This window comes from Saccostrea cucullata, unplaced genomic scaffold (genome assembly GCF_032062105.1).
Source record: "Saccostrea cucullata isolate Sc308-1 unplaced genomic scaffold, CSIRO_AGI_Scuc_v1 ctg782, whole genome shotgun sequence".
Lineage (NCBI taxonomy): Eukaryota > Metazoa > Mollusca > Bivalvia > Ostreida > Ostreidae > Saccostrea > Saccostrea cuccullata.
Window position 1 is genome coordinate 108,392 of NW_026918002.1, and position 27,486 is coordinate 135,877.

At 34.8% G+C, this 27,486-nt stretch overlaps 3 protein-coding genes across 3 annotated transcripts; all 3 read right to left on the bottom strand.

The window, feature by feature from the left end:
• Window positions 1-13,443: 13,443 nt before the first annotated feature.
• LOC134230798 (uncharacterized) lies at window positions 13,444-15,678 on the bottom strand. The gene is made up of 2 exons (XM_062712686.1): window positions 15,201-15,678; window positions 13,444-13,526 (listed from the first exon to the last, which is right to left on the bottom strand). The coding sequence occupies exons 1-2, from the start codon at window positions 15,676-15,678 to the stop codon at window positions 13,444-13,446; spliced, it is 561 nt and encodes a 186-aa protein (XP_062568670.1).
• Window positions 15,679-17,657: 1,979 nt separating this feature from the next.
• On the bottom strand, window positions 17,658-18,392 carry LOC134230979 (uncharacterized). Its single transcript, XM_062712880.1, has one exon. The coding sequence runs from the start codon at window positions 18,390-18,392 to the stop codon at window positions 17,658-17,660; it is 735 nt and encodes a 244-aa protein (XP_062568864.1).
• Window positions 18,393-18,455: 63 nt separating this feature from the next.
• Window positions 18,456-19,049, bottom strand: LOC134231056 (uncharacterized). The gene has a single exon (XM_062712987.1). It carries the CDS (start codon window positions 19,047-19,049, stop codon window positions 18,456-18,458), a length of 594 nt encoding a protein of 197 aa, XP_062568971.1.
• Window positions 19,050-27,486: the final 8,437 nt, after the last annotated feature.

The window sequence follows — 27,486 nt, forward strand, 5'->3', positions numbered from 1 at the left end:
CAATCTCAAAGTCCATGAAACAATACAAATTATGAGCAGAGCAAACACGGACCGAAACATCAAAGGTGGGATCAGGTGCCATGGAGGAGTGAGTATCCCCTGCTGACCGGTCACACCTGCCGTGTGCTCCTTGTCATGATCAGGAAATAACGGAAAAATCCGTCGTCAATTCAGTGTATAAATAATGGACTAACAATTGGTATGAAAAATGAAAATGGTTAATTTTGTACAAGTACATGATTTTTTGAAAATAAATTAAAAAGTTATGCAGGAATTTTAATCTGACCAATTGGCATATTCGAGAGGTTAAATTTGTATTTTCACGGAGGAACCACCGAAATTCATGAAGTTTATTCTTTCAATTGACTTTTAAGTACAGTTCTCATTAATAAAGCTTTACTCAAGAAAGTTTGTAAAGGGTCCACTTACAATGTATATTCAAGGATGAGTTTCAGTTTCGTATAAAAAAAACAAAATAGTGAAACGATAATTGACTAGCAATCTCTATATGCATGTGGAAGTTTTCAACTCTTAAAGGATATAATTATGAAGTTTTGAGTGTTTTATTTCAATTAAAAAGCATATTAGAAAAAAAAATTACGTGTACATGTATAACATTTAATTGATACTTAAAATTATTTATAAAAATCAGACTGAGGCCTTGAACCTAAAGAGTACTATAAAAGATTCAGAGATTAATCAAGAAATATAATCATTTAAGGTAAGTCACTCGTCAGCTTTTTAGAAAAGTTCACGCAGAAGCTTTTACTTCAAAACTACTTTTTAAAATTCAATTTTTATAACATATTTAAATTCAACAATGTAAATTTTTTAACATTCAATGAAAAAACTGCTCAAAAATTTACAGAGAAGCAAGATTTATGAGGGACTATTTCTTTTGGTGGAAGGATATTTAGCAGAAAATTCTGCAAATCTGCACATTTATAAAATTTAATATAATGGAAATTTTGACTCACATACTTTTACTCGGAGAATATTTTCCGTTTTGATATTGCTAAAAATATCTAATATAGGTCTTAATTTATATTTTTAGACTAAGTCTTACACCTTCCCTCAACGAACTTTTCTAAAAAATGAAAATATATTAAAGAAGTCAAGGTCAAATTTACACCATTTTTTGCCTGAAAATCACATATTTTGACAAATATTTCAAAATTAACATCACTGACCCCACCTTTTTCTTTCATTATCTTAAACTACTCGATACTTGTGACTGATCAGCACTCAAGTCGTAAAAAGTTTGATATAAGAAAATTTTTTATTGCCTATTAAGTTTTTTAATACCCCAAATATGTAATTTTTTTAGTGCAAAAAGGTCACACAATAATTAACGCGCATTAATTTGCAAGATTCGTTTAATGATAAATATTATTCAAACTATTTTACGTAAAATAAGATTAAATGTATTGCCATGCTTACATCTAATCAAATATAATAAGGGTGAAAGTAATTAACTAAAGAGACGAAATTTAAGTGCATAAAGGTCAACTTAAATGTACCGTAGATCAGTAGGATGCACACTGACCCCCTATTTTCTTTGCGATTTTGAGTTACACTTTATGAGTACTTATCCAAAATATACTTCTCAAAAAATCCTTGATATAACAAATTTCAGGAGTGACTTACCTTAAATGTAAGTTTACGGGTTGACTCGATCTTTTTTACCCTACAAATTAGGACAAGAAAAGTCCCTGAAACAATTTGGTAAGTATATCTTATTTTTGTGTTTGGTCTTATCTGTAGTGTTAGTAAAACTTAGTGTAATCAAAAGTAAATCTATTTGCATCATTTGGTGGGGATGGGGATGAGTGGGGGGTTACATGTAAAATACAAATACTAGAGCAAACTATAGTGATCTAAAGTTATCTATACATATAGCTTACTTTAGTATTTAAGTTTTTCCCGTAGTAAAACAGGGTAACTTTACTTGAATTTTCAAATTAATATTATTTATCCAAGTCTAACATGCCATTTTTAATATTAAAATTAAAGGAAATATTACTTGCAAATCACAAATTATTTCTAAACTTTACGTAAATATTTTGGTAATTAGAGGGATATCAAGACCCTTACTCTCATAGAAAGTTTGAAATTGAGTTTCATAGTAAATGAATGTATCAAACTATTTACTACTCTTTACGACAGAAAACTATTTTCAAAAACAAAGGCTTGCCACTAACAAATAAGTGTTTTTCATATTTCGTTTAGAGTCGCTAGTCAGTATTTTACAACTTTTACGGTCCTTGTAATGATTTTCTTGTTAGCAAGGCGTTTGACTGGCGCATTTTATTATATATTTCACCCTTTTCGTTTTTCAAAAGCCCAGGGCTTGCTACAAGTAGTTGTGATTTTTGATTTTTTTTTAGAGCCATGGATGTGTATAAACTGGTAATTGTTCTTTATATGGCGGGAATTGAAAATCAGAATATAAAGGTATCCAGCTGTAAGGACAAATCTTGTTATACAGAACATGCAGAAGCAAAGAGGGCAGAACGTCTAATTAGCCCCACTGCCAGAAATGAAGTGTTATCTCGTTTATATAAAATCGACTCAAGTATGAATCAATGTATGATGAACTTCCATGACTTCATAAGCGAATATAATGAGAACGTTAAAATGAATATTATCGGAATTTCGTTGCTGAATGACTCTTTGAGAGAACTGAATGAAAAGCTTAAAGCAAGCAATATGGAAAACACTATGCTAAAACAAACAGTTCAAGAACAACATCTCTTAATCGAGGGATTGCACAGACAAGCTGAAGAAATGGATGAAAAACTGAGTAAGCAATATTCACGGAAGACCTAATATAGTTTCTATTGTTTCTTAGGTCTTTCGTTTCCGACGAAAGACCTTATACATGTAGTTTTCGTTCGGTTTCTTTTTCCGTATTATTATTAGGGTCTTTCGACCTTCCGCTTCGGAAGACTCATCTGTTAAGTGTATTCTACTGTTTCTTTAATATTTTTCCCAACAATTTTTTGTCAGCCGATTTCTTGGAGATTTTTTGTCCGATTGTTATGAAACTCTCAGGAAAGAGACTTTATTTAAGGTCAGACGACACGTTCCTCAAATATGTTATTTTTCCAAGAATAATCCATTGAAGTATACATACTATACTAAGTTTCCTAACAAAAAATCAGGTACCTTTCCAGGCATTTAGACAAAATAGCAGAGGGTGAAATTTCTTATATAATCCTTATGAGTAATGTTCTGAATGACCTATACACAGACACTTGGGGTATGGACCCCCCTTTTCTGGGTCCGAGTCATTTTTCCCTATTTTTGTCCCCCGCTTGAAAAGTGGGGGATATTAATTTGGGTCTGTCCGTCCGTCTGTCCTTCCGTCCGTCCGTCCGTCATTCTGTCTGTCTGTAACGCTTTCGTTTCCACACGATATCTCGAGAACCCTTTAAGCTTTCACAATGAAATTTTGCATATCCACTTCCTATGGACTAAAAAAGAACCCTATTAATTTTGAGGTCAAAAAGTCTAAGGTCAAGGTCATAAATTCGCAAATTCTTTTTGTTATAACACTTTTGTTTCCGCGCGATATCTCGAGAACCTTTTGAGCTTTTGCAATGAAATTTTACATAAGTCCCTGTGGCCTAAGGAAGACCCCTATGTATTTTGAGGTCAAAAGGTCAAAGTTCAAGGTCGTAAATTTATACATTATGTCTGTGTGTAACACTGTTTCAAGAGGATTTTGAGCTTTTGCAATGTAATTTTATACCAAAACTCCCTAGGACCTCTCTCACCCCTCTCAAAGTGTCCTGCCCCATTTGTTTTATTAGTATTGATTGTATTACGTCGCTATTTTTAGCTCAGGGGCATGAAGAGAGTTATTACGTATAAAACAGGTTCTCGGCGGACTTTATATTCTTATTACATTAGAACTATTTAATAAAGGTTAAATTAGACACTATTCATTGTGTAAAATTTTGACAATATCGAACGTGAATATATAAATACATGTATGTGACTTCATGTTTGGATATAATTTTTGCCAGTGTAAAGTAGTTCCGTGGTCTAGTGGTATGTCTCTCGGTTCACATATGAAAGAGCCCGGGTTCAAATTCCAGAGAGTTCACTTTTTTTTTTTCCGAAATACTTTTTTTTTTTTTACTAAACAATAGTATTCAGCATGTGAAATGAAAAATAAATTAATGAGGTCTGGCTTGTGCAAACTCATAAAATCATCATTACAGTGTGATAAATATTCCATATAAAAAGAATCTTCTATACAATTAATAAAGAATAAGCAATCAAATCTTTATATGCATATTGACATACATGTATTTTATTTGCTTCAGTATACATGTATACATTTAATAATTCTACAAATTCAGTTAGGGGGATCCGACTTTTTCCCTAAGCGGGGGACACAAATTCTCTGAATTAGCTTGTTCTATTTTAATATGCACTATATGTTATCAATAATATAGCTTTTTTGTCTCTACAGGCTGATTTAGATATATCGATTTCGACTGTACATAATAAGAGAGAAAGACTTGCAACTCTTTTCTCGCTATCCGCCTCACCTCGCTTCAACTTCGCTCGCGATTATTTATCTAAAGCAGAATAAAACATGGGATATGCATACATTAATAAATTTGTAATACATTCCTCTTCCTTTTCATATTTCCATTTAAATTTTATGTGCCCCTGATCACAAATTGACGTAATTTTCTGGCTAGTCAATTAAGCATTGAATTCATATTTTGGGATGTCTTCGGTCCTATAACACACCTGGCCGTGCCAACAAATTGATTACCGCGTGTTAGCCCGGTATGATAATTTGTTGGCACGGCCAGGTGTGTTATTGGACCATAGACATTCCAAAATATGAATTCAATGCTTATATTTACATTCTCTAATTTTTCCTCTTCACAACTGTTTATTTCGGTAATTTTGATTTGTATTTAGCGCCCTTCAAAACTGGTGTGCTTTATAGACGTAAGAGCCGTTTTTGACGTTTGTGACGCTGCAAAGTTAAATGACGCAAACGAACATTGCGAGGGAAAAAGTGAAAAATTAATTTTTAACGCACATTTGTTGTATTTTTACATTAATTCAGCAGGATTTATTTTTTTTATTAAATTGTGTCAAAACAATGAGCATTTTGGTTTTCCTAGAGTATTTAAATTGATATAGTTCCTACTGCGTATTCTAACGCGCGGTGACAAGGTTTTGCGTGTGTTATAGAGATTTGAACGTCGTGGATTTCTAATGGATTTTTTTTTAAAATTACACTGAATGTAAATATTGCATTATGACATTACGAAAAGCGTCAATTTCATCGTTTTTGAAAGTCTACAAAAACAGGCAATTTTGAAAGCTATTTTTCAATATTTAATACAGAGCGCAACCTGTGATCTAAAATTAGAACAGGTTGATGAAAGAACTGTTTCTGAGGATTACAAGACATGTTTTATTTTTTAGAACAGAGAGTGCGCTCATATTATTTTTCTTCTCTGAAAGAACTCAAATAAACCTGTTTGCACTAAAATTCAAGAGCATTGCATTTCCATAAAGCCTGTGTTCCAAGATCTGGAGATTAAGAATAAAAAAGATTAATAGAAGATGAAAGCACTAAGTCTCGACTTTATTTTGATGTTTAAAATGGAACAAAAAATGTTAGTCAATAAATTGGTATATCTACAGGGCCGTTTTATACACAAAGTTAACCGAGCTCTTTTATGAAGTTTTTTAATGAAATTTTGTTGATTTTTGTATCATAACTTTGAAACTGAAAATGTTTTGTAAAGAATTATAGAGGAAAAGTTTTTAGGAATAACGAGGGCTCTCATGATCAGGTAACAAAAAGAAAAAAGGGTCAGTTTGTTCACAAACGTCTTTTTAGGTCACCTGAGTAAACTCAGGTGACCTATTGCTATCTGTTTTCGTCCGTCGTCGTGCGTCGTGTGTTGTGTGTTGTGTGTCGTGCGTTAACATTTGAATATTTTCATCTTCTTCTCTGCAACCACTGAACCAATTTCAACCAAATTTGGCACAAAGCATCTATGGGTGAAGGGGAACAAAAATTGTGAATTTCATGGTCCCTGCCCCCCTGGGGCCTGGGGGTGGGGCAAAAACTACTAAAATTAATGCAATATTTAAAAATCTTCTTCTTTACTCCGGGACATCAAGAAGGCAAACTGTTTGCATGATTGTAATCAGCATTGAGTCCTCTACCAAAATTGGGAAATTCGTGGCCCCTGGGTCAGGGGTTCTAGTGCTAGGGCGGGGCTAAATAAGTATATAGTGAAAATGCATTATTTCTTTTAAAATCTTCTTCTCTGCTACTGGGTATTAAATAAACCAACTAACTACATAGTTATGATGTGCAAGAGTGCTTCTACCAAAATTGTGAATTTTATGGCCCCAGCGTCAGGGGTTCTGGTGTTAGGGTGGGGTTCTATAGATTATATAGTGAAAATACATTAATTCTTTAAAAATCTTCTTCTCTGCTCCTGGGTATTAAATAAACTAACTAAGTGCATAGTTATGATGAGCAAGAGTGCCTCTATCAAAATTATGAATTTTATGGCCCCAGGGTCAGGGGTTCTGGTGTTAGGGCGGGGCTCCCTAGATTATATAGTGAAAATACATGAATTCTTTGAAAATCTTCTTCTCTGCTCCTGGGTATTAAATAAACTAAGTGCATAGTTATGATGAGCAAGCGTGCTTCTACCAAAATTTTGAATTTTATGGCCCCAGGGTCAGGGGTTCTGGTGTTAGGGCGGGGCTCTATAGATTATATATAGTGAAAATACATGAATTCTTTGAAAATCTTCTTCTCTGCTCCTGGGTATTAAATAAACTAACTAAGTGCATAGTTATTATGAGCAAGAGTGCTTCTACCAAAATTGTGAATTTTATGGCCCCAGGGTTCGGGGTTCTGGTGTTAGGGCGGGGCTCTATAGATTATATAGTGAAAATACATGAATTCTTTGAAAATCTTCTTCTCTGCTCCTGCGTATTAAATAAACTAACTAAGTGCATAGTTATGATGAGCAAGAGTGCCTCTACAAAAATTGTGAATTTTATGGCCCCAGAGTCAGGAGTTCTGGTGTTAGGGCGGGCTCTATTGATTATATAGTGAAAATACATGAATTCTTTGAAAATAATCTCTGTTCCTGGGTATGAAATAAACTAACTAAGTGCACAGTTATGATGAGCAAGAGTGCCTCTACCAAAATTGTGAATTTTATGTCCCCAGGGTCAGGGGTTCTGGTGTTAGGGCGGAGCTCTATTGATTACATAGTGAAAATACATGAATTCTTTGAAAAAAATTCTTCTCTGCTCCTAGGAATGAAATAAATTAATTACATAGTTATGATGAGCAAGAATACCTCTTCCAAAATTTTGATTTTATGGCCCTAGGGTCAGGGGTTCTAGTGATAGGGCGGGGCTCTATTGATTATATAGTGAAAAAAATTAAATCTTTGAAAGTATTCTTCTCTGCTCCTGAGTATGAAGCAGATGAACTACCTATATAGTTATGATGAGCAAGGGCGCTAATCTTCCAGAATTGTGAATTTCAAGGCCCCAGGGTCAGGGGTACCACAGGGGGGACTGTACTTATATACTGAAACTGGATGAATTGTTTGAAATCTGCTCCTTGGTATTAATCAAATATTGTTGAAAAGCAAGGGTGCCTTTTCAAAAATTGTGCAATGTGTGTATCTAGGCTTAAGGGTCAGGGGTTCATGTGTGATAGGGGCATTACTGATTATTGCTGAATATTACTGATTACTTGAAATGCATTTTTTGTTCCCCTACCCTGCCTATGGGTATTAAGTAAACAAACTAAGCAACTGCTAAGTGTATTGTTATGATGATCAATGGTGCCTCTTTCAAAATTGTGAATAGCATAGCATCTGGCTTAAAACATGAATCAAATTCAATCACTGGAAAGTTGTTGCATAATGCTCAGGTGACCTATAAGGCCCATGGGCCTCTTGTTTTAGAAATAGCTGAAAAGGATAACATTTACTGCAAAGGAGATGGGTGAACTTAGTGTGCAGAAAGACAACTAGCTTCAGATATATAAAAATCATATTCAAATTGTAAATTCAATGTTTAAAGTAAAATTCTCATCATTGATTTTTATGAAATCATGATAAACAAAAAGTTTCGTAGAAAATGTTTTGTTCAAATTTATTCTTTTATAAAAAAAAATTATGTGGTATATCCATTGGATTCGAACCCTGGCAATAAAAATCCGGTGGTACATTCTCTATTGAGATTAGCACGCTAACCACTACGCTACACAATTCCTGATGAAGTGGGGCACTTAAATCATGTTTGTGATATGACCATTGACTTAAGAGACCTCAATTATTTCTCGAAAAGATACGAAAGTTGTGTCGTTAAATTATATTTTTAGGGTATTGTGGGTCTTTACTCCATAATTTTTAAGACCCAAACATGTGTGTTTGTATGCAAACTTTGAGGATTCACTTTCAAAAAATTGGAGAGAACACCCACTCATATCGAAAAGTAGTGTTATAGTGTGAAAAAATGACTCGTTTTGTCCTCTTTCGTGTGTGTATAACATTTCATAGGCAGATAACTTCAATCTTCATGAGATTTGTGCAAGTTGTAGAGATTTTACATAAAGTATACTCTAATGTTCTAGATGAAATATGAAGGAAAATTTTGATATAATTGAGATTTTATTTTTCACCTTCATGTTTGTTGCGCTAATGCCTTCTCTCGTCATGTTCACCCATCTCCTTTTAATCATATACCCGGTATTCTCTAACATACTAAATTTTTTCATTGCCAGGAAAATGAAAAGAAAATATTGCTTTGTTTAAGATACTATACAAAATAAATTTCGTGAAACAAAATACAGGAACAAGTTCTCTAAACAGCTAAAATTAGTTCCCTATGTAAAGGCATTATCTGGGCCTGCTTTTTATGGCTATCATAGTGTTTCCAATGAGTTTTTGTTCGATCGCACTAGATGTAAATGTGGGAAGGGGACCAGCATGACGACAATTGTCACAAACAAATATTTCTCACTGTATGATTGAAATAGATTGCGTATGTAGACATGCATTATTCAATCCACATCTAGGGTGTGAACGTGCAGATGAGCAGTCCCGGTTGTGTATATGGAGCATTAGTGTATGGAGGGATGTATTCAGTTTTAAACTTGAGATTTAATGTTAGATAATGAGGAAATATTGACGGCGCTTTTCATTTATTTGTTTAACGAGTAAAAAAAAATAACAGTGATATTTGAGTGTCGCCAGCGAAGAGGAGCAAAAACGACATAAATCTTAATAAAAATAAGGTAAGATTTTTTACCATAACTAAATAAATTGAAATATACAGGAATTGATAAAGCTTAAATGTTCATGATGCTTACATGTTTACACTGATCAGCTATTTTTTCTGGTCCAGATTAGAACTGTAAACCAATTTATGCAGTTCCGCTGCAGTGATAAAAACAAGAGGCTTATGGGCCTGGTAGTTCACCTGAATATCATGTAACAACTTTCCAACAGTGGAATTTGTTTTGTGTTTTAAACCAGAGGCCATGAAATTCACAATTTTGAAAGAAGCACCATAGCTTATCATAATCATACACTTAGCATGCTTTAATACTGTCGCTACTTACATGTAATACCCAGATATAGATCAGAGTAACAAAGAGAAAATGCACTTCCACTTTATAATAACCGGTTGTGTACACCATCCCACAGGAACCACTTACATGTTCCCTGGGGCAACATATTACAGTTTTTGGAATTTTTATCATATTTTTTTTTCATTATAAATGGTTGATTAATATACCAAAGGGCAGATTTCAAACCAATCTATTTTCAGACTATGTATCCCCCCCACACCGATACCCTAACCCAGGGACATGAAATTAAACCATTTTGCTAGGTATCGATGCACCTTTCTTCGTCATAAATATATAAACCTAGATCATTGGCATAATACCCAGGAGCAAAGGAAAAGATTTTCAAAGAATTAATGTATAATCACTATATAATCAAAAGAGCCCCCTCCTCTTACACCAAATGGCAAAGCACCTGACCCAGGGTCCATGAAATTCACAAATTTGGTTGAGGCACTCTTGCTCATTATTCTAAGATATACTAAGATAGTTTATTTAATACCTAAGAAGGAGAGAAGAAGATTTTCAAAAATATTAATTGCATTTTCACTATATAATCAATAGAGTTCCACCCTAACATCAGAACCCCTAACCCTGGGGCCATAAAATTCACAATTTTGGAATATTCACTCTTGCTCAAAATAACTGTTTGCTTAGTTAGTTTACTTTATTACTCATGAGCAAAGAAGAAGATTTTCAAAGAATTAATGAATTTTCACTATATAACCAAAAGAGCCCCACCCTAACACCTGAACCCCTGACCCTGGGGCAATAAAATTAACAATTTGGGAAAAGGCACTCTTGCTCATCATTATTATGTACTTAGTTAGTTTATTTAATACCCAGGAGCAGAGAAGAAGATTTTCAAAGAAATAATGCATTTTCACTTTATAATCTATATAGTCCCGCCTTAGCACTAGAACCCCTGACCCTGGGGCCATGAATTTCATAATTTTGGTTGAGGACTCAATGGTCATTACACTCATCCCAACGGTTTGTCTGCTTGATGTCCATGAGTGAAGAAGAAGATTTTTAAAGATTTCATTAATATTAGTGGTTTTGGCCCCACCTACCCATATGATAAAATACTATTAGTATTCAATCGGAGTATTCAGTTGACTACTAGCTGATTATCAACTGACCGTCAATTGACCAGTAGTTGAATTTTTGCCTTGCAAATGAGGGAGCATTCAACTCATTTGCATAGAGTGGACCACTGTTGAATGCTCCTATATATTCTTTGCAGTTGACCGCTAGTTGAATACTCCTCTATTTCCTTTGCAGTTCACCGCTAGTTGAATACTCCACTATTTCCTTTGCAGTTCACCGCTAGTTGAATACTCCATTAGTCAGTGCACGTAGGTTGCATGCATTATTTGAAAAAATGGAGGGAGATTTGAAATCTAATACAAGCAGTGCGTGTTCTTGAAAATATGAAAATTAAAGTTAAAACAGTGGAGTTTGGAGTTTCTACATTGACATAAACGTACATGTAAATGTAAATACAGTATAAATGAACTGAGCTGGCACGCTCTCATAAGTTGTTACATGCTTTCTTCATTTTGTGTGCAGGAAAGGTTATATATATAGAATTAGTCTAAAGCAATGGCATATTTTTACCAACACAACAAAACACTTGATGCCTGACAAATTTTCAGAATTATTTTAATATTTTAAAAAAAGTACACAAAAATAGGGACCTAGAATGGCTACAGTTTTTCGTAATCCTAATATCTGTTTAAAAAAATAACAAGCTTGGTAAAACAAATCTTTAAATTTTAAACTTACGTACCATTGTACATGAGATTTCATACGCTGAATCATCACGAAGACAATAATGTTTCAAATCAAAATTCCCACCTTCTACAGATAACACACATGTGCTGGTGTCATAACAGTATTACACTTTGGTTCACGTCAAATCATGGCTGACGCAAAATAATCCCGGCATCTTCCGATTCGGGCATTTTTATACGAGACTGGAGCTGAATGTTTTATGACATGAAAAACAACATGTAAACTTCGTGTATTGACCAGACTTATTAAAATTTAGGGCGTGCTTATTTTTCTGTATACTGTCAAGAGTGGGGAGTGATTAGGCCCTGGACTAGATTTTCAAGCACCTGCTCGACTTCGACCTAAACAAACTTGCGTGCCTTGCTGGATGGCTATGTATTTTTTGGTACTAAAATCTTTATAAAGTATGGTTTTACAAGATCTGAAAAAGAAACGTCTCAAAAGTTTGTTTTGAATTAGTTACATCTACTCAAACTTGCGCAATTTTGGTAAGAATATATAGCAGAAATTAATACTGTTGTGACACCTACTGATTCAAATCTTGGTTGTTGTAATTATGGTATAACAAGCCCGATCTATGATAATTAATGTAATTTTGAACCCAACATAAATGTAGCGTGGGAGAAATTTTTTAACAAGTCGGAGTGTTCAACTAGTGGTCAACTCTTGTTTTGCATGAAACTTTCAAAGTAGTAGCATTCAACTAATGGTCAACTGGCCGTCTTATGCAAATCAGTTGAAAGCTTTTCAGAAAAGAATTCAACTCCTAGTGGTCAACTGTTTTTACATTATCAGTTGACGACTAGTTGACTGCTTGTTGACGACTAGTTGACGGTCAACTACACATTTTTGTATGGGTAAATATGCTAGTATCATAACTCTTAAAACAAAAGAGCTAGGTTCACTTTATGCATAATATGGCCCTGCACTTATATCAATTAATTAACTATCACCCTCTTTCCCGTTTCACATTTCAAAATAAAGTAGAAACTTGGTGCTTTCATTTCCTATAATAAAATTTCTTTTTGAGAATCCAGATATTGGAAAACAGGCTTTGAGAAAGTTCAATGTTCTTGAAATTTGCAGAAAACATGTGTATTCCACTACCTTCAGCAAAGAATTAAAATATGAGCACACGATCCTAAAAACTTAACATGTTTTTGATCTTCATTATGTATTTGCATATTTTGGATCAGAGGTTGTGCTCTATATGAAATATTGAAAAAAATACTTCAACTTTAGGCCATTTTCAAAGGAATTTACAGGATATGAGGAAAATGACGCATTTTATGACATCATAATGCATTGACTAAAGGGAAAATTACGCCATGATTAATAGATACGTGGTCACCAGCACACCAAGTGATAAATATTGCATTTGCAATCTAAAGTGAGCGGTTTTGATTTTTCAGAAATTCTCAGGGCCAAATAAGGCTCTTAGTGGATCTTGCTCTTTTAAAGTACTTTAACACTGTGCAACTTATAGATGAAGGAAAAAAGTAATAATTTTTACAAATTTTGCAACCAAAAAATGTACAATATAAAGAATTCATCTGTCCATAGTTCGGTAAGGGGTATTAAGAAAGTTCGTTCCATGATGAAATGTTTTCGAAACTTTCAAAGAACTGTTTGGGTAAAGAGATGGTTTTTCAAGTTTGACAAAATCACAAGATTGTGCTACATGTACCAATCTATTGCAATTTATTCTTAACAGAAAGGTATAGGATTTGCCTAACACATGACAATATATTTGAATATCTTTAAAGAACCCAGATAACATTCTAGTAAATGCTTGTGATTTTGTGTGAAAGTGTTGGATCATTTATTTTTGTTTCTTCTCACCATATCTTGCATGATACATGTACAATATTGATAAGCTTAAGTATAGAAAAATGATAATCATTTTTCAAAAGAATAGGTTTGTCACTTTAGAATTCTTCTACGACTTGAGAAATACTGGATTTTTTTTTACCTGAAGTGTGTGCTTAATGTACGTCACAAATATGCTGTATTCCTGATTTTTCCTGCACAGACACAATCTGTTTAATACCTGCCTTTTCCCCATTTCCTTGCAACAAAAGACAGTAAAAACTTTATCAATACCCTTCCACCACAAGAAATAGTCCCTCATAAATCTTGCTTCTTTGTGGATGTTTGAGTAGTTTTAGCTCACTTGAGCCTGAGGCTTTTCTGATCACATTTTGTCTGGCGTCCGTCTGTCTGTCTGTAAACTTTTTACATTTTCGACTTCTTCTCAAAAACCGCTGGGCAAATTTCAACCAGACTTGCCACAAAGCATCCTTGGGTAAAGGGAATTCAAGTTTGTTCAAATGAAGGGCCAAGCCCTTATTCAAGGGGAAATAATTGGGAATTCATAAAAATATGGTGGCATATTTTAAAAATCATCTCAAAAACCACTGTGCCAGGAAAGATAAAACTTACGGGGAAACATCCTCAGGTAGTGTAGATTCATATTTGTTCAAATCATGACCCCTGGGGGTAAGGCGGGGCCAAAATGGCCGACCAAAGTTTTACATAGAAAAATATAGGAAAATTCTTTAAAAATCTTCTTCTCAAGAATAGGAAAGCCATAATTCATCATATTTATATGGAAGCATTCTCAAGTATTGTAGATTCAAGTTTGTTCAAATAATGACCCTGGGGGTAGGACGGGGCCAAAATGGCCGATCAAAGTTTTACATAGAAAAATATCGGAAAATTCTTTAAAAATCTTCTTCTCAAGAATAGCAAAGCCAAAATTCATCATGTTTAAATGGAAGCATGCTCAGGTAGTGTAGATTCATATTTGTTCAAATCATGAACCTGGGGGGTAGGGCGAGGCCAAAATGACCGACCAAAGTTTTACATAGAAATATATAGAAAAATTCTTTAAAAATCTTCTTCTCAAGAATAGCAAAGCCAAAATCCATCATATTGAAATGGAAGCATGCTCAGGTAGTGTAGATTCAAGATTTTTAAATCATGACCCCAAGGGGTAGGGCGGGGCCAAAATGGCCGACCAAAGTTTTACATAGAAATATATAGGAAAATTCTTTAAAAATCTCCTTCTCAAGAATAGCAAAGCCAAAATTCATCATATTTAAATGGAAGCATGCTCAGGTAGTGTAGAATCAAGATTGTTCAAATCATGACCCCTGGGGGTAAGGCGGGGCCAAAATGGCCGATCAAAGTTTTACATAGAAAAATATAGGAAAATTCTTTAAAAATCTTCTTCTCAAGAATAGCAAAGCCAAAATTCATCATATTTAAATGGAAGCATGCTCAGGTAGTGTAGATTCATATTTGTTCAAATAATGACCCTGGGGGTAGGGCGGGGCCAAAATGACCGACCAAAGTTTTACATAGAAATATATAGAAAAATTCTTTAAAAATCTTCTTCTCAAGAATAGCAAAGCCAAAATCCATCATATTGAAATGGAAGCATGCTCAGGTAGTGTAGATTCAAGATTTTTAAGTCATGACCCCAAGGGGTAGGGTGGGGCCAAAATGGCCGACCAAAGTTTTACATAGAAATATATAGGAAAATTCTTTAAAAATCTTCTTCTTAAGAATAGCAAAGCCATAATTCATCATATTGAAATGGAAGCATGCTCAGGTAGTGTAGATTCAAGATTGTTAAAATCATGACCCCCTGTGGTTATTAGGGCTGGGCCATAATGGGGAATCAAAGTTTTACATAGAAATATATAGGAAATTTCTTTATTAATTTCTTCCTGAGAACTATTGTCCTCTACAACCTTGTCCCTTAACGTCTGGCTACGTTTGAGACGCAATCTGTCCACATGCTCAATTTGTGACTTTCCTCGTGGTCCACAGTTTACCTTGTAGGTAATGTCTGTCATTTTGTCAAGGACCTCGTACGGACCACGCCAGTAGATTGTAAACTTCGACGAAAATCCCGCTTTCCGTACAGGGAAAAAGACATAAACTTCGTCACCCTTCTTAAAATGCTGCCAGGATAACTTCTGGTCATGATATCGCTTTTGCCTGATCATGGCCGTTTTTATATTTTCCCTAACATGTCTATGGGCATCTTCCATTGTCTCCTTGAGATGCCAAGCCCACTGATTACTAGGGATGTATTTGACTGCATTGGGCATATCGTACATAATGTCAAGTGGGGTAGATACCTCCCGACCAAACATCATGAAGTTGGGAGTGAACCCAGTCGTTTCATGCACTGATGCTCTATACGCCATCATGACGTAAGGCAAATATCTATCCCAGTCTGAGTGGTGTTCATTGACAAAGGCGCTTAGCATAGTGAAAAGGGTCTTATTGAAGCGCTCGACCATGCCATCGCTCTGGGGATGGTAAGGCGAGGTGCGAGTCTTCTTTATGTGCTGTGCAGGACATGGCATACCTCTGAAAAGAGCTCACTCTCGTACTGGCGTCCTTTGTCTGAATGTATACTGGAAGGTACACCAAATCGCGATACTACCTCCTCGACTAAGATCTTGGCAACTGTTGCAGCCTCCATGTTTGGCATCGGGAAGCTTTCCGTCCATTTGGTGAAATAGTGGGATATAACAAGTATGTACTTGTTGCCATTATCAGTCATGGGCAGTTCACCTAGGATATCGGTAGCAATTCTGTCCATAGGCATTCCACTCTAGACAATTGCCATGGGTGCTCTCTTTTTCTTCTGAGGACTCTTTCTCTTTGAGCACTTCTCGCAGCCTGCAATGTAGGCTCTTGTGTCTGCCTGAAGACCTGGCCAATAGTACTTTTGTCGGATGCGTGCCAGTGTCTTAGTCACACCTAAGTGAGCAGCTGTTTCAATATCATGACAGTATTGTAATACTGTCCTACGTTCACTGCTGGGTACTATTGCCTGTAAGCAAGATGACTTGCCACTGTCCTCTTGGTATCTCCTGTACAATATGTCATTCTCAATGGAAAGGCTTTCCCATTGCGACAACAGGGATCTTATGACATACCCAAGTCCACTTATTTCATGGTACAAAGGTCGACTCTTTGTTTGCAGCCAGCCTTTCACTAGTTTCAGGTCCCTGTCTTTGTCTTGCAGTTCTTGCATCTTGTGACACCTATGACACCTATGCCTGGGTTGACAGGAAGAGCTGCATTTACATGTGTCACTGTATTTGCATCTTGGACACTTACTTCATCTGATGCCGATTTCTCCCACCCAGGGTCATAACCACATGGTACTCTGCTCAAGGCGTCAGCATTTGTATGCTGTATGCCGGGTCGATGTTGAATTTGAAACTTGTAGGTACTCAAGGTTTCTAGCCATCTGGCTAGCTGACCCTCGGATTTTTGAACTTGAACAGCCACATTAACGAACCATGATCACTCCGAATCAAGAACTCTTTTCCAAAAAGGTAGTGTTTGAAATGCTTAACGAAATGTACTACTGCTAAAAGTTCCTTTCTTGTAACGCAGTAACAAGTTAGTGTCCTACTGGCATAGGCTATGACATGCTCTTTCCCATCTACATTCTGTGATAGGACTGCCCCAATCGCTTGGTCACTAGCATCTGTGTCTAATGAATGGAACAGTAAAATCCGGATGGGCTAGCACGGGGGACTGAACCAAATGGTTTTTCAGGCAATCAAATGCATCTTGGCACTCTGATGTCCATGCAAATGGTTTCCCCTTCTCTGTTAGAGCATGCAGACACTTGGCAATGGCAGAGAAATTCTGAATAAATCTCCGATAGTATCCACATAAACCCAAAAATGACCTAAGCTCTGTGACATTAGCAGCAATTGGCCACTCTTTTACTACTGCTATCTTGTTTGGGTCTGTGGATACCCCTTGCTCCGAAACAACATGTCCGAGATATGTCACTCTTTTCGCAAAGAGACAGCATTTCTTGGCCTTAAGCTTTAGATTGGCAGTTCTCAGCCTTTCAAAGACTTTTTCCAAATTGTCAAGCATTTGTTCAAATGTTTTCCCAGTGACAATTATGTCGTCTAGGTATATCATACAAATGTCCCATTGCAATCCGGCAAGGACGCTTTCCATGAGGCGTTCGAAAGTTGCTGGGGCACAACTCAAGCCAAACGGCATAACGTTGAATTCGAACAAGCCTCGTCTTGAGGTAAAGGCGGTCTTTGGTTTGTCTGCAGATGCCATTTCAACTTGCCAGTAGCCTGAGCAGAGGTCGAGTGTCGAAAACCAGGTAGACTCAGACAACTGGTCAAGTGACTCGTCAATCCTCGGGAGAGGGTATGCACATGTATAGTGCAACTTTTAAGCGACGATAGTCAACACAGAACCTATACGTCCCATCTTTCTTCCTGACCAAGACTATTGGTGAGGACCATGGACTGTTGGAGGGCTGTATGACACCTTTTTCAAGCATGTCGTCTATGTTTTTGTACACTTCATCTGTCAAGTGAGCTGGTACCCTTCGTGGTCTTTGTTTAATAGGTCTACTGTCACCTGTGTCGATTTGATGCTTAACTTTTCCAGTCCCGCCCAAGCTATTTTCTGCAAACAAGTTGGTATATTTTAACAGAAAGCCTTCTGCCCGCTGGAACTGTGTAGGAGTCATGTTGTCCTTACTCTTATGAAGTAGATCAGACAAATCCTTGCGCAGAACGTTGGTAGTGGCTGATTCCTTATTTACTAGTGAGTCCTTCACTGTGTCTATTTCAGCAAGTTGACCAATTACTGTCCCAGAGTGCACCACCTTTGACTCTTGCTCAATGTTCATGAGTCTAACTGGCACAGTTTCTTGGGGATTTACCACTGTTCTCGCAGTTAGTGTGCTCTGCTGTTTGTTGTACTTGTCAACTGGTTCAATGATACTCTCGCAGTATGGCAGATTTGAACCCTCTGGAACACATACTTTACCAGGAACAATAATCTCACTCCTGGGCGGAATGCTAACTGTCTTACCTGCTGTAATTCTAAAACATCCAAGTGAACCTTCAATCGTCATTCTCTTATCATGACCATTGACATCCAGAACTTCGTTGCTAATATCGACTTTGCAGTGATTTCTTTACATAAAGTCTAGGCCCAGTATGCCATCTGCCTTTAAGTTAGCAACTACTGCCTCATTGTGGTATGTCAACTGGTCAATGCCAATATTGAATTCTGCCTTCCCATGAACAGACAGAGCAGTACCATTAGCGGACATGATGATCTGATTTACCTCATGTAACTTAGGTCTCACAGATGCAGGTAACTTTCTGTATAATGTCTCAGACACAAGGGTAACAGTAGCACCAGTGTCTACTAGAAACTTAGCTTTTACCCCTTGAACATTTACATTTATGTACAACCCACATTCCTCTATAGATGAACCGAGGCCTACGGACACCTGTGGTCCTGATGCTCTTTTTCCATCTCCGTTGGCCTGGTTCATAGATGCTTTTCCAGACCTGTCATCTGACTGTTTTTGCCTTCTCTTTAACTGAGGGCAGTTACGTCTGATGTGTCCTGGCTTTTTGCATTCATAGCATCTTATCTCCTGCTTTCTACCACTTGCCCCTGTCTCTTTGTATCCGTTGTCGTAAGGTCTTCTCTGGTTAGAGACCTTAAGCTCCCTGAGCTCTTCAGTTATGCTTTTCATATTCTCTTCAACAGATTTCATCGAATTAGCAAGTTGGCCACTATTACATTTGACAGTGTCAGGTTGTTCTTCAACAAAAGCTGCTCTCAAATGACCTTTGAGTTCTCTCTCTCTCTTCTCTACTCTGTTCTATGCCTCCAGTTCCACAGCAAGGCTAATTGCTTTATTCAAATTGGCAGGACGTGACTGCTTGATTCTTATGCGGATATCAGAATCAATCAATGCATCGATGAATTGATCCTTTGCCAGTGTCTCACGATCTTCACCTGGCGCAGTTGGATAGGCCAAATTGGTCAATCGTCTGATGCTCTGGCCTAATTCAGAGAGTGTCTCTGTTGGTTTTTGTCTCCTCTCTTTAAGTTGTACCCGGTATAGGTCAGTTTGGTTTGGAGGAGAACCTTTCTCTCAGAGACTTAACAAGTGTCTCATAATGCTGGCCTCTGTCAGTTGGTAAATCGCCAAGGACAGCCTGAGCTTGACCACATAGTGACAAGGCTAGAAACAATCCTTTCTTCTCTTCATTCCAACCATTCACATTGGCACAAGCCTCAAAGTGACACTTGTAGTCCAGCCAGGAGCTTGAACCATCGTATGTAGCTGGCTTGACTGTGTCTGTTTCTTCATCCCAATGACTCATTGTACTTTTCTTTCCTTCTGATCTATTTTCTGGGATGTCTCTCAATGTTCTGTCATAATCAAATGAGTCATCTGAACGACGAGTTGCAAACCCACTGTCACGGCTTGACACTTGGTCATGTCCTTTAGTGATGGGTGTAGACTGGTCAAGGCGATACCTCCTTAGCTTCTCTTCCATTCTATTTAAGGATTCCCTAAGACTATCTTCAATTGATTTATTACGTTCAGCCATAACTCTAGTAAAATCCCGACGCTGCCACCACTTTTGTAACGTGTCGGACTTGAGCGGTCAGTAGGTCCGTGCTCGGATTACCGAGTTTTACTTGGGATATGATTGAAGGCAATATATACAGATAATATAACACTTGCCTAGTGTCTTTAAATCAAGTGACCTAACTAACCTTTATGTTATATATACAATGATACTGACACCTGCCTGGTGCCTTGTGACAGTTGCCTAGATGAACAACTAACTAAACAAGTCAACAGACACCTGCCTGGTGTCTCCTGACTATAGCCCTTATCTGATAACACCTGCCTGGTGTCAGTTGCTAACCAAGTTGTCTATGATCCAGCCAAGTGGCTTTTACACGCTTACACAATACACAGCTACACTGGTAACAAAGTATCCTATGCACTCAACAATAATCAAATCAGAGACTTCAGCGACTTTGCAGCAATTATTATTCGTCAAATTGCACACGCTAAGTAGTAAACTTTCCAAATCGCACACGCCAAGTTGCGCACTGTAAAATAGACAACGGACAGTTGGTTGTTCAACCCTTTGTATTACAACTTGATCAATGATCATAACTTATCAGATACCATATTGATAAAATACAACAAACTGCTTTTCCTTTGGCAATGCAACTATTATTTTCTAACACAGCATTATTTATCAATATTTCTTGTATATTTCTTATGTCAATTGACCAATTAATTACAATATTTACATTGATTATCTATTATAATATAAACAAGTAACGGGAGGTAACTCCTCCAACCATTTCAGTTGAGATGCATTTTTGTCCCACTACCGTACCTATGGGTATTAAGTAACCAAACTAAGCATGCTAAGTGTATAGTTATGATGATGCCTCTTCCATAATTGTGAATGCCATGGTCCCTGGTTTAAAACATGAACCAAATTCAGTTGTGACAGGATTTGGTTTTACCCTCAAACCTAGGTACCACTCACGGCACCAATGTAACCGGAATTCGCTACATGGTATCAATGCAATTTAGGAAATTCCACGATACCAGTGTAACGAAAATGACAGTTTGAAATACCTCTTAAATATATCACATAGTTTCTTTATCAATGATAGTACTTCGCGTTTTATACCAACTTATTAACCAATAAACCTTTTGTATCTCAAATAGTCACGAAAGTGACTTACTAACCCAAGAATTTTAATAACAAGAGTTTGCAAATTAACAAATATTTATTATGGCAACAATTGAATTTATTTAACAGCACAAAAATATTTACATTTATATATTTACAACGAAAACTGATGTACTAACGACATTTTACTTAAAAACCTCAATAAAAATAGAGCTTACCTAACAAATGTACAAAGTCCAGAGCCCGTCCTACCCAAAGCTAAGTCCAAAAGTGACCCACCCCTGCATGAAAAATCTACTATGCCTAACCTAACCGGTTTACCAAAAATAGAAATAAGGAACTGGAAATTAACAATAAACTGGACGTCAAAATAAGGAAAACAAAAAGGACAATATTGAACGAATGAACGAGACAACTATATTGAACGAAACAGAGACAGAGACCGGGATCCACCCATCTTATCAAAAAGTGAGCTGGCACAAACCTTTGAGAGGTTTCCAGGCCAACTGATCCAAACGTGAAATGCTGGACTTTAAATACACCGCAGTCTGAAGGTGTGTCTCTCTTATCCAATCACAATCTGCATTCTAAGAATAACCCAGACAAGGACGTTACCCAAAGTCACAGTATAAAGCTAGAAAGCTTCCGAACGTTCAATAAACGATCGTAACCAATAAGAGTTATCGTTATTTACTAACTTTGTAAAATCCAATTCTACCACACAGTCATAAGAAAGTTGTTGCATGATGCTTAGGTGACCTATAAGGCCCATGGACCTCTTGTGTTTTTTTGGGGGGGTTTTGGGGTTTTTTTTTCTTTACTCATCTTTAAGGCATTTTTTCTGAAGCATAGTTTCAGCATGTAAAGATTGATAAAAGATATCTATCCCAGGTAGCACAAAACATTTTCAAAACATTTTATTGGTGTTGTAAGAAGGTTTTTTCGAAACATTTCAGGCTAAATATTTTAAAAATGTTTTTAAAACATTTCCTCTTCTCATTATAACATTTTAAAAACATTTTAAAAATGTTTTCATGAAGCTTATGATTAAATCCTTTTGGAACATTTTTCTAAAATATTTTTGAAACGTTTTAAAAATGTTTCAAAAGGTATGTTTAGCTTTCAAATATCAAAGATTTTTATATTACGTTTTAAAAACATTCTAAAAACATGAAATGAAACATTCCTTTTCCATAAATCTGAAACATTGCATAAATACATTTCTGAAACATTTGGAAGGAACATTGTCAAAATGTTTTTGAAACATTCTTAATTCATTTAAGGGTATTTATAGCTTCCAAATATTAAAGATCTTATAAAACGTTTTAAAAACGTTGTAAAACATGAAATGAAACATTCTTTTTCTGTAAATCGGAAACATTGCATATACGTTTCTGAAACATTTGTAAGGAACATTTGAAAAATATTTTTAAAACATTCTTAATATCGCTAATATCGCTGTTAGTTAAAAACATTCACATTCCGGATATTTTTCGGCCTAGGCAGTGAAAATGTTTATTTAAAACATTAACTGAAATAATTATTTTCACTACAATTGAAACATTTTAATTATAGTTTTTGTAACATTTTTTGGAAACATTTTCAAAATGTTTCTGAAACATTTATGTAATTGCGGCACAATTTAATTCATTTAGTAACTTTAAGAGTATGTTGTGAGAATGATTTTAGAACATTCAGTTGAATGTGTTTTCTTTTTTTAAAGACTTCATTTTTCATTGCTGCTGTTATTTTCAAAATGTTCTTAAAACATTCAAATAATGTATGATTGCGATTTTCCTAAAATTTAGTTTATGAAGAAAAAAAAGAATATATAGAAAGAATAGTGTTAAAATGAGGAATTGTAGTAATTGTTTAATTGAAAGATTTTTCCGGTATTTTATAATGATTTCTAGTTTTGGCTTATTGATTAAACAGACATAATTTTCGAAAAAAATCAATAAATGAAAGGATAGGCAAACAAAAAAATTTAAAATGTAAATAAATGTATAAAATCATAAGCATTAAATAAAACTCTTAATGTCTTTTTAAAAAATGTTCTTCATCAAATCTGTGATCCACTCCCAGAATTTTACTCTGAGGCATTAGATAGGGATTGGCACACTGGTCAGTTTCAGTGTCATGATAACCTATTATGCAATTCTCCTGCTGGGCAGCGCGTTACAGAGTATAGTGGTTTGCTGCTTATCTAGGCCAAATTTTGAATTCTGGTAAACAAGATGTGCGCGCTTACTCCGTGCCGATTTGAATGAGAAGACTTTGCATCATATAAACCACAATAATAACCTCGGGATTTATTAACTTTGAATGGTAAGAATTATTCCTTTATCATAGACTTTAAAAGATCATTTAAAAATGGCTTTTTTACTACCAGTGCATGATCAATAACTTTGTACAAATGTATGTAGCAATGACAAAGCGTTAAGGTTATATACATCATGTTACATGTATTTGATTTGAATATTTCATTCTTAAGGCAAAGCAATTATATCCTTGATTCAAGTATTCGTTGTCTTTGTGAAATGTTAATCATTAAACAATATGTTGATTTAAAAATGAAATTTCTTTACAGCATGGTGTTGGTTGCATCATCCGTATTTTCAAATTCCCACATTCAAAAGACCCGCCTTTGGTGAAGGCAAAGGTGTACGTAAATACTATTACTCTTCAAGTAATTATTTTTCTGCTTTTTTCAATGCAAATGAGGAAAGAAATTAAATTTGATATAATTATTTAAAATATTTTTTGTATATTTTCATTGATCATCTTAAGATACATTAGATATAGAACGCTCATACAAACACAATTTTCCTTATCTTTACAGATTGGGCTATTCTTTCCGAGGGGCAGATTCCTTATCAGCCTTTTCAGTGTATGTGATTATAGATCCGCCGCTCTGTTCTACCTATATAGTGAACATGGTGAACATAGGATTTCTGTGATTCTGTTCTTTAAAAAATTCAGTGAATGGATTAGACGCCGTTTTCAACCTTTAAAAACACGGTGACTTGAAAGAAAATAAATTAAAACTTGTACCGAGAATATGGAATTTAAATGTGATTAACATATTGAATATGGGTTTGTATTAAAGGTTCAAAAATTAAATATAATTTGTGTTTATTTCTTTTAAAATATAAATATATCATTATTCAATGAGAAAAAGTAAAAATTCAGGAAATACTTTTGTAACCTCGACTTGAATGTTTTGAAAACGTTTTAAAAACCAAACAAATTAAACGTGTATAAAACATTTTTGAAAATGTTTTTGTTACATTTAAAAACAATGTTATGATAACATATTTGTTGAAATATTTTGTAAAATGTTTTAAAAACATTTTAAAAACCATACAAAATCACGTGATTAAAACATTGTTGAAAAATGTTTTTGTAACATTTTAAGAAAACGTTCCGGAAACATTTGCTGAAATATTTCACTAAAATGTTTTAAAAACGTTTAAAAAACCATACAAATTCACGTGATTTAAACATTATTGAAAATGTTTTTGCAACATTTTAAGAAAATGTTCTGACAACATTTTGCTGAAATATTTCACTAAAATGTTTTAAAAACGTTTAAAAAACCATACAAAATCACGTGATTAAACCATTTTTAAAAATGTTTTCGCAACATTTTGAAAATGTTTTAAAAACATTTTAAAAATGTTTTTGTGTTAGCTGGGTATTACTTTACATGATTTTTTTCAATTTTTTTATAACAAAATTTTAAAAAAATCACAATTTTATCTATTGGTGAGAAAATGTAAATGTGTTCTATTTTCTTACAAATTTGGGGTTTTTTTTGCTAAAAATAAAATTAAATGAAGCTTGTTTGAATTTTCTTGAATTGTTTTATTGGATAGTTATTTACGGAATTCTTTATACTCCAAAGATTCTTACTTACAATTGAAACAATCTTTTAATTTTCGCATAAAAAGCCAAAAAAAAAAAAACCATTAAAGTTTCTTTTAGTTAAATGAGTAAAATAAATATTGCTTTAGATATTTTTTTAATATTTGAATTTAATTTACATGTCTGAAATTTGAACATGCTTTTTATTACTTTACAATTCTTGTGCAGTAACTTTTTTTCAACTATAAATGTATCTAAATAAAAATGTTATTATATGAACATATACGCATTACGTGCCTTCAAATAGAACAAGTACATTATAAATATATCTAACAATGTTGACCTCAAAGGGGGTAGCTAATTGTATATTACCCCGTATAAGTGGAAATTTTAGCGAGACGCAAAGGAGATGGGTGAACATGATGAGAGATAAGCCCATAGCGCAACAAACATGAAGGTGAAAAAATAAATCTCAATGTTATCAAAATTTTCCTAAATAGTTCATCTAACATTAAAGTATACTTTATGTAAAATCTCTACAACTTGCACTAATCTCACGAAGATCGAGGTTATTTGCCTATGAAATATTATACACACACGAAAGAGGACAAAACGAGTCATTTTTTCACACTATAACACTATTTTTCGATATGAGTGGGTCTTTTCTCCAATTTTTTGAAAGTTAGTCCTCAAAGGTTGCATAAAAACATATATATTTTGGTTTCCAAAATTATGGAGCAATGACCCACTATACCTTAAAAATATATTTTATGACATAACTTTCGTATCTTTTCAAGAAATACTTGAAGTCCCTTAAGGTGTTTGGCTTCTGACATTAAAAATAATTGAAAATGATTTTTTTCTTTTTTAATTGTAAGAGTAAACATAATAAATTATTTTAAGCCAGAAAAATACATATGAATATGATTTAATTTTCAAGCTATAGGCGTTCCTGACAAAGGGAGGTAATTCTCTCATTTTAGTAAAGAAAAAGACCAAATTTGTGTCCAACATATTTAATATTTATTTTAAACTAAGAAATGTTTTCAAATCATTCCAACCTTTTGCTATCTTTTAAAAGTAGTCATAGAGAATATAAATATTGATAAAATAATAATGATAATTGATAGAAGATAAAATTTAATTCTTATCAAAAAGCACACACCCTCATACAAAAAAATGCCTTTTTTTCCTTTCACAGGGCTTATAAAATGAGCTTGGAAAATAAATTAGAAATAATTAACAAGTATTTTTTTTTCTATATATTTGTTACTTAGATGAAGTGCTTTCAAATGGTGTAAAAAATTGTATATCAATATGAGTTACTTTTAAAGATATTTTAACTTGAATTTCCTCTGACCCATTTTTCTCAAATTTTGACCAGAGGAAATTCGGATTGATTCTGTTTGCCTCTTCCATGATTTTGGGGGATTTTCTATTTGCCTAAATGAATAAGTGTATTGAAACTCAATCTTTTTCTTTAAAAGAAAAGGGACATTTCATTTTTTTGGGGACTATTTAAGACTTAGGGGAAAGAGGGGAGGGTGGGGGGGGGGGGGGTTAATATCTATTTTCATGCCCACTCACATTACCTGAGGATAATTCTTTAATAGTTTGACTAATCATGGCTTTGCCTGTTCTGAGTTGAGAGAATTTTACAGACATTTCAAATATTTTTCTATGCATACTTTGCTCCACTTGTGGCCCATCCTTCCCCCAGGAATTATTGAATATAGGGTATGTAATGAAGCTAAATTTCACGTAAATGTCATCTTTTCTTCAGTGGTTCTTCAGAAGATTTTTGAATAATGCCACCAAAATTCTTAATTACCCCCCACTTCAAGAGGGCGAGACACTTCCTATGAACAAAGTTAAATCCCCTTAATTGAAATTGGGCCAGTTGGTCTTTCAAAGAAATAAAATATATCAAACTTTACACACCCCAGACAAAAGACCGATTGCCAGACAATCTTTGATCAGAAAAGCTCACTCGGGCTTCCGTGTCAGGTGAGCTAAAAACCACCACATAGTAATCATTTCACTATAAACGTTTCACAGCAAAATTCCAGTTATTGAAAATGAAGGGAATAAAAAAAAGACTAAATGAATGTTTTGAACTACTAGTTGTACCAATAACAGCTAGTTTAATTTGCGTCATGCAATGTAAATCTCTCTTGATTTCATTGTATCAAACAAAATGTCCTTTATTCAAGATGAAAAATGATCAACTATTTAACTTTATTCAGATCCATGTTCCTTGTGATAGAGATCTATCAAATTGTTACCTTTACAAGTAACATACAACATTTTTATATACTGTAAACATTAGATTTTTTGTGCCTTTGACAGAAAACTGCTGTTGCTATATCAAGAACATCGCCAACTTTATGACCTGCGTATTTATAAGTACACAATAAAAATTTTGCTAGAAATCAAACCTAGCCCGATTGTTGAAAAATAGATTACTGCCAAGTATAGGTCATACACAATATTAAACATTTACAGAATGTCCTTTCATATTCATTTGTGCATGTTTCAATTTAATATGCACATAGTCTTCTTCAATAAATATCAATGAACACCTTTTAATTTTTCATGTATGCTCAA

What these genes read in the sequence shown, in the direction of transcription:
- LOC134230798 (XM_062712686.1), bottom strand. Translation starts at nt 15,678, where the DNA reads ATGGCGTATAGAGCATCAGTGCATGAAACGACTGGGTTCACTCCCAAC. An exon ending in CAAGGTTGTAGAGGACAATA is followed by an intron (nt 13,527 to 15,200) that starts GTTCTCAGGAAG and finishes TTTTGTTGCAAG; the next exon opens with GAAATGGGGAAAAGGCAGGT.
- LOC134230979 (XM_062712880.1), bottom strand. Translation starts at nt 18,392, where the DNA reads ATGACGATTGAAGGTTCACTTGGATGTTTTAGAATTACAGCAGGTAAG.
- LOC134231056 (XM_062712987.1), bottom strand. Translation starts at nt 19,049, where the DNA reads ATGAAATCTGTTGAAGAGAATATGAAAAGCATAACTGAAGAGCTCAGG.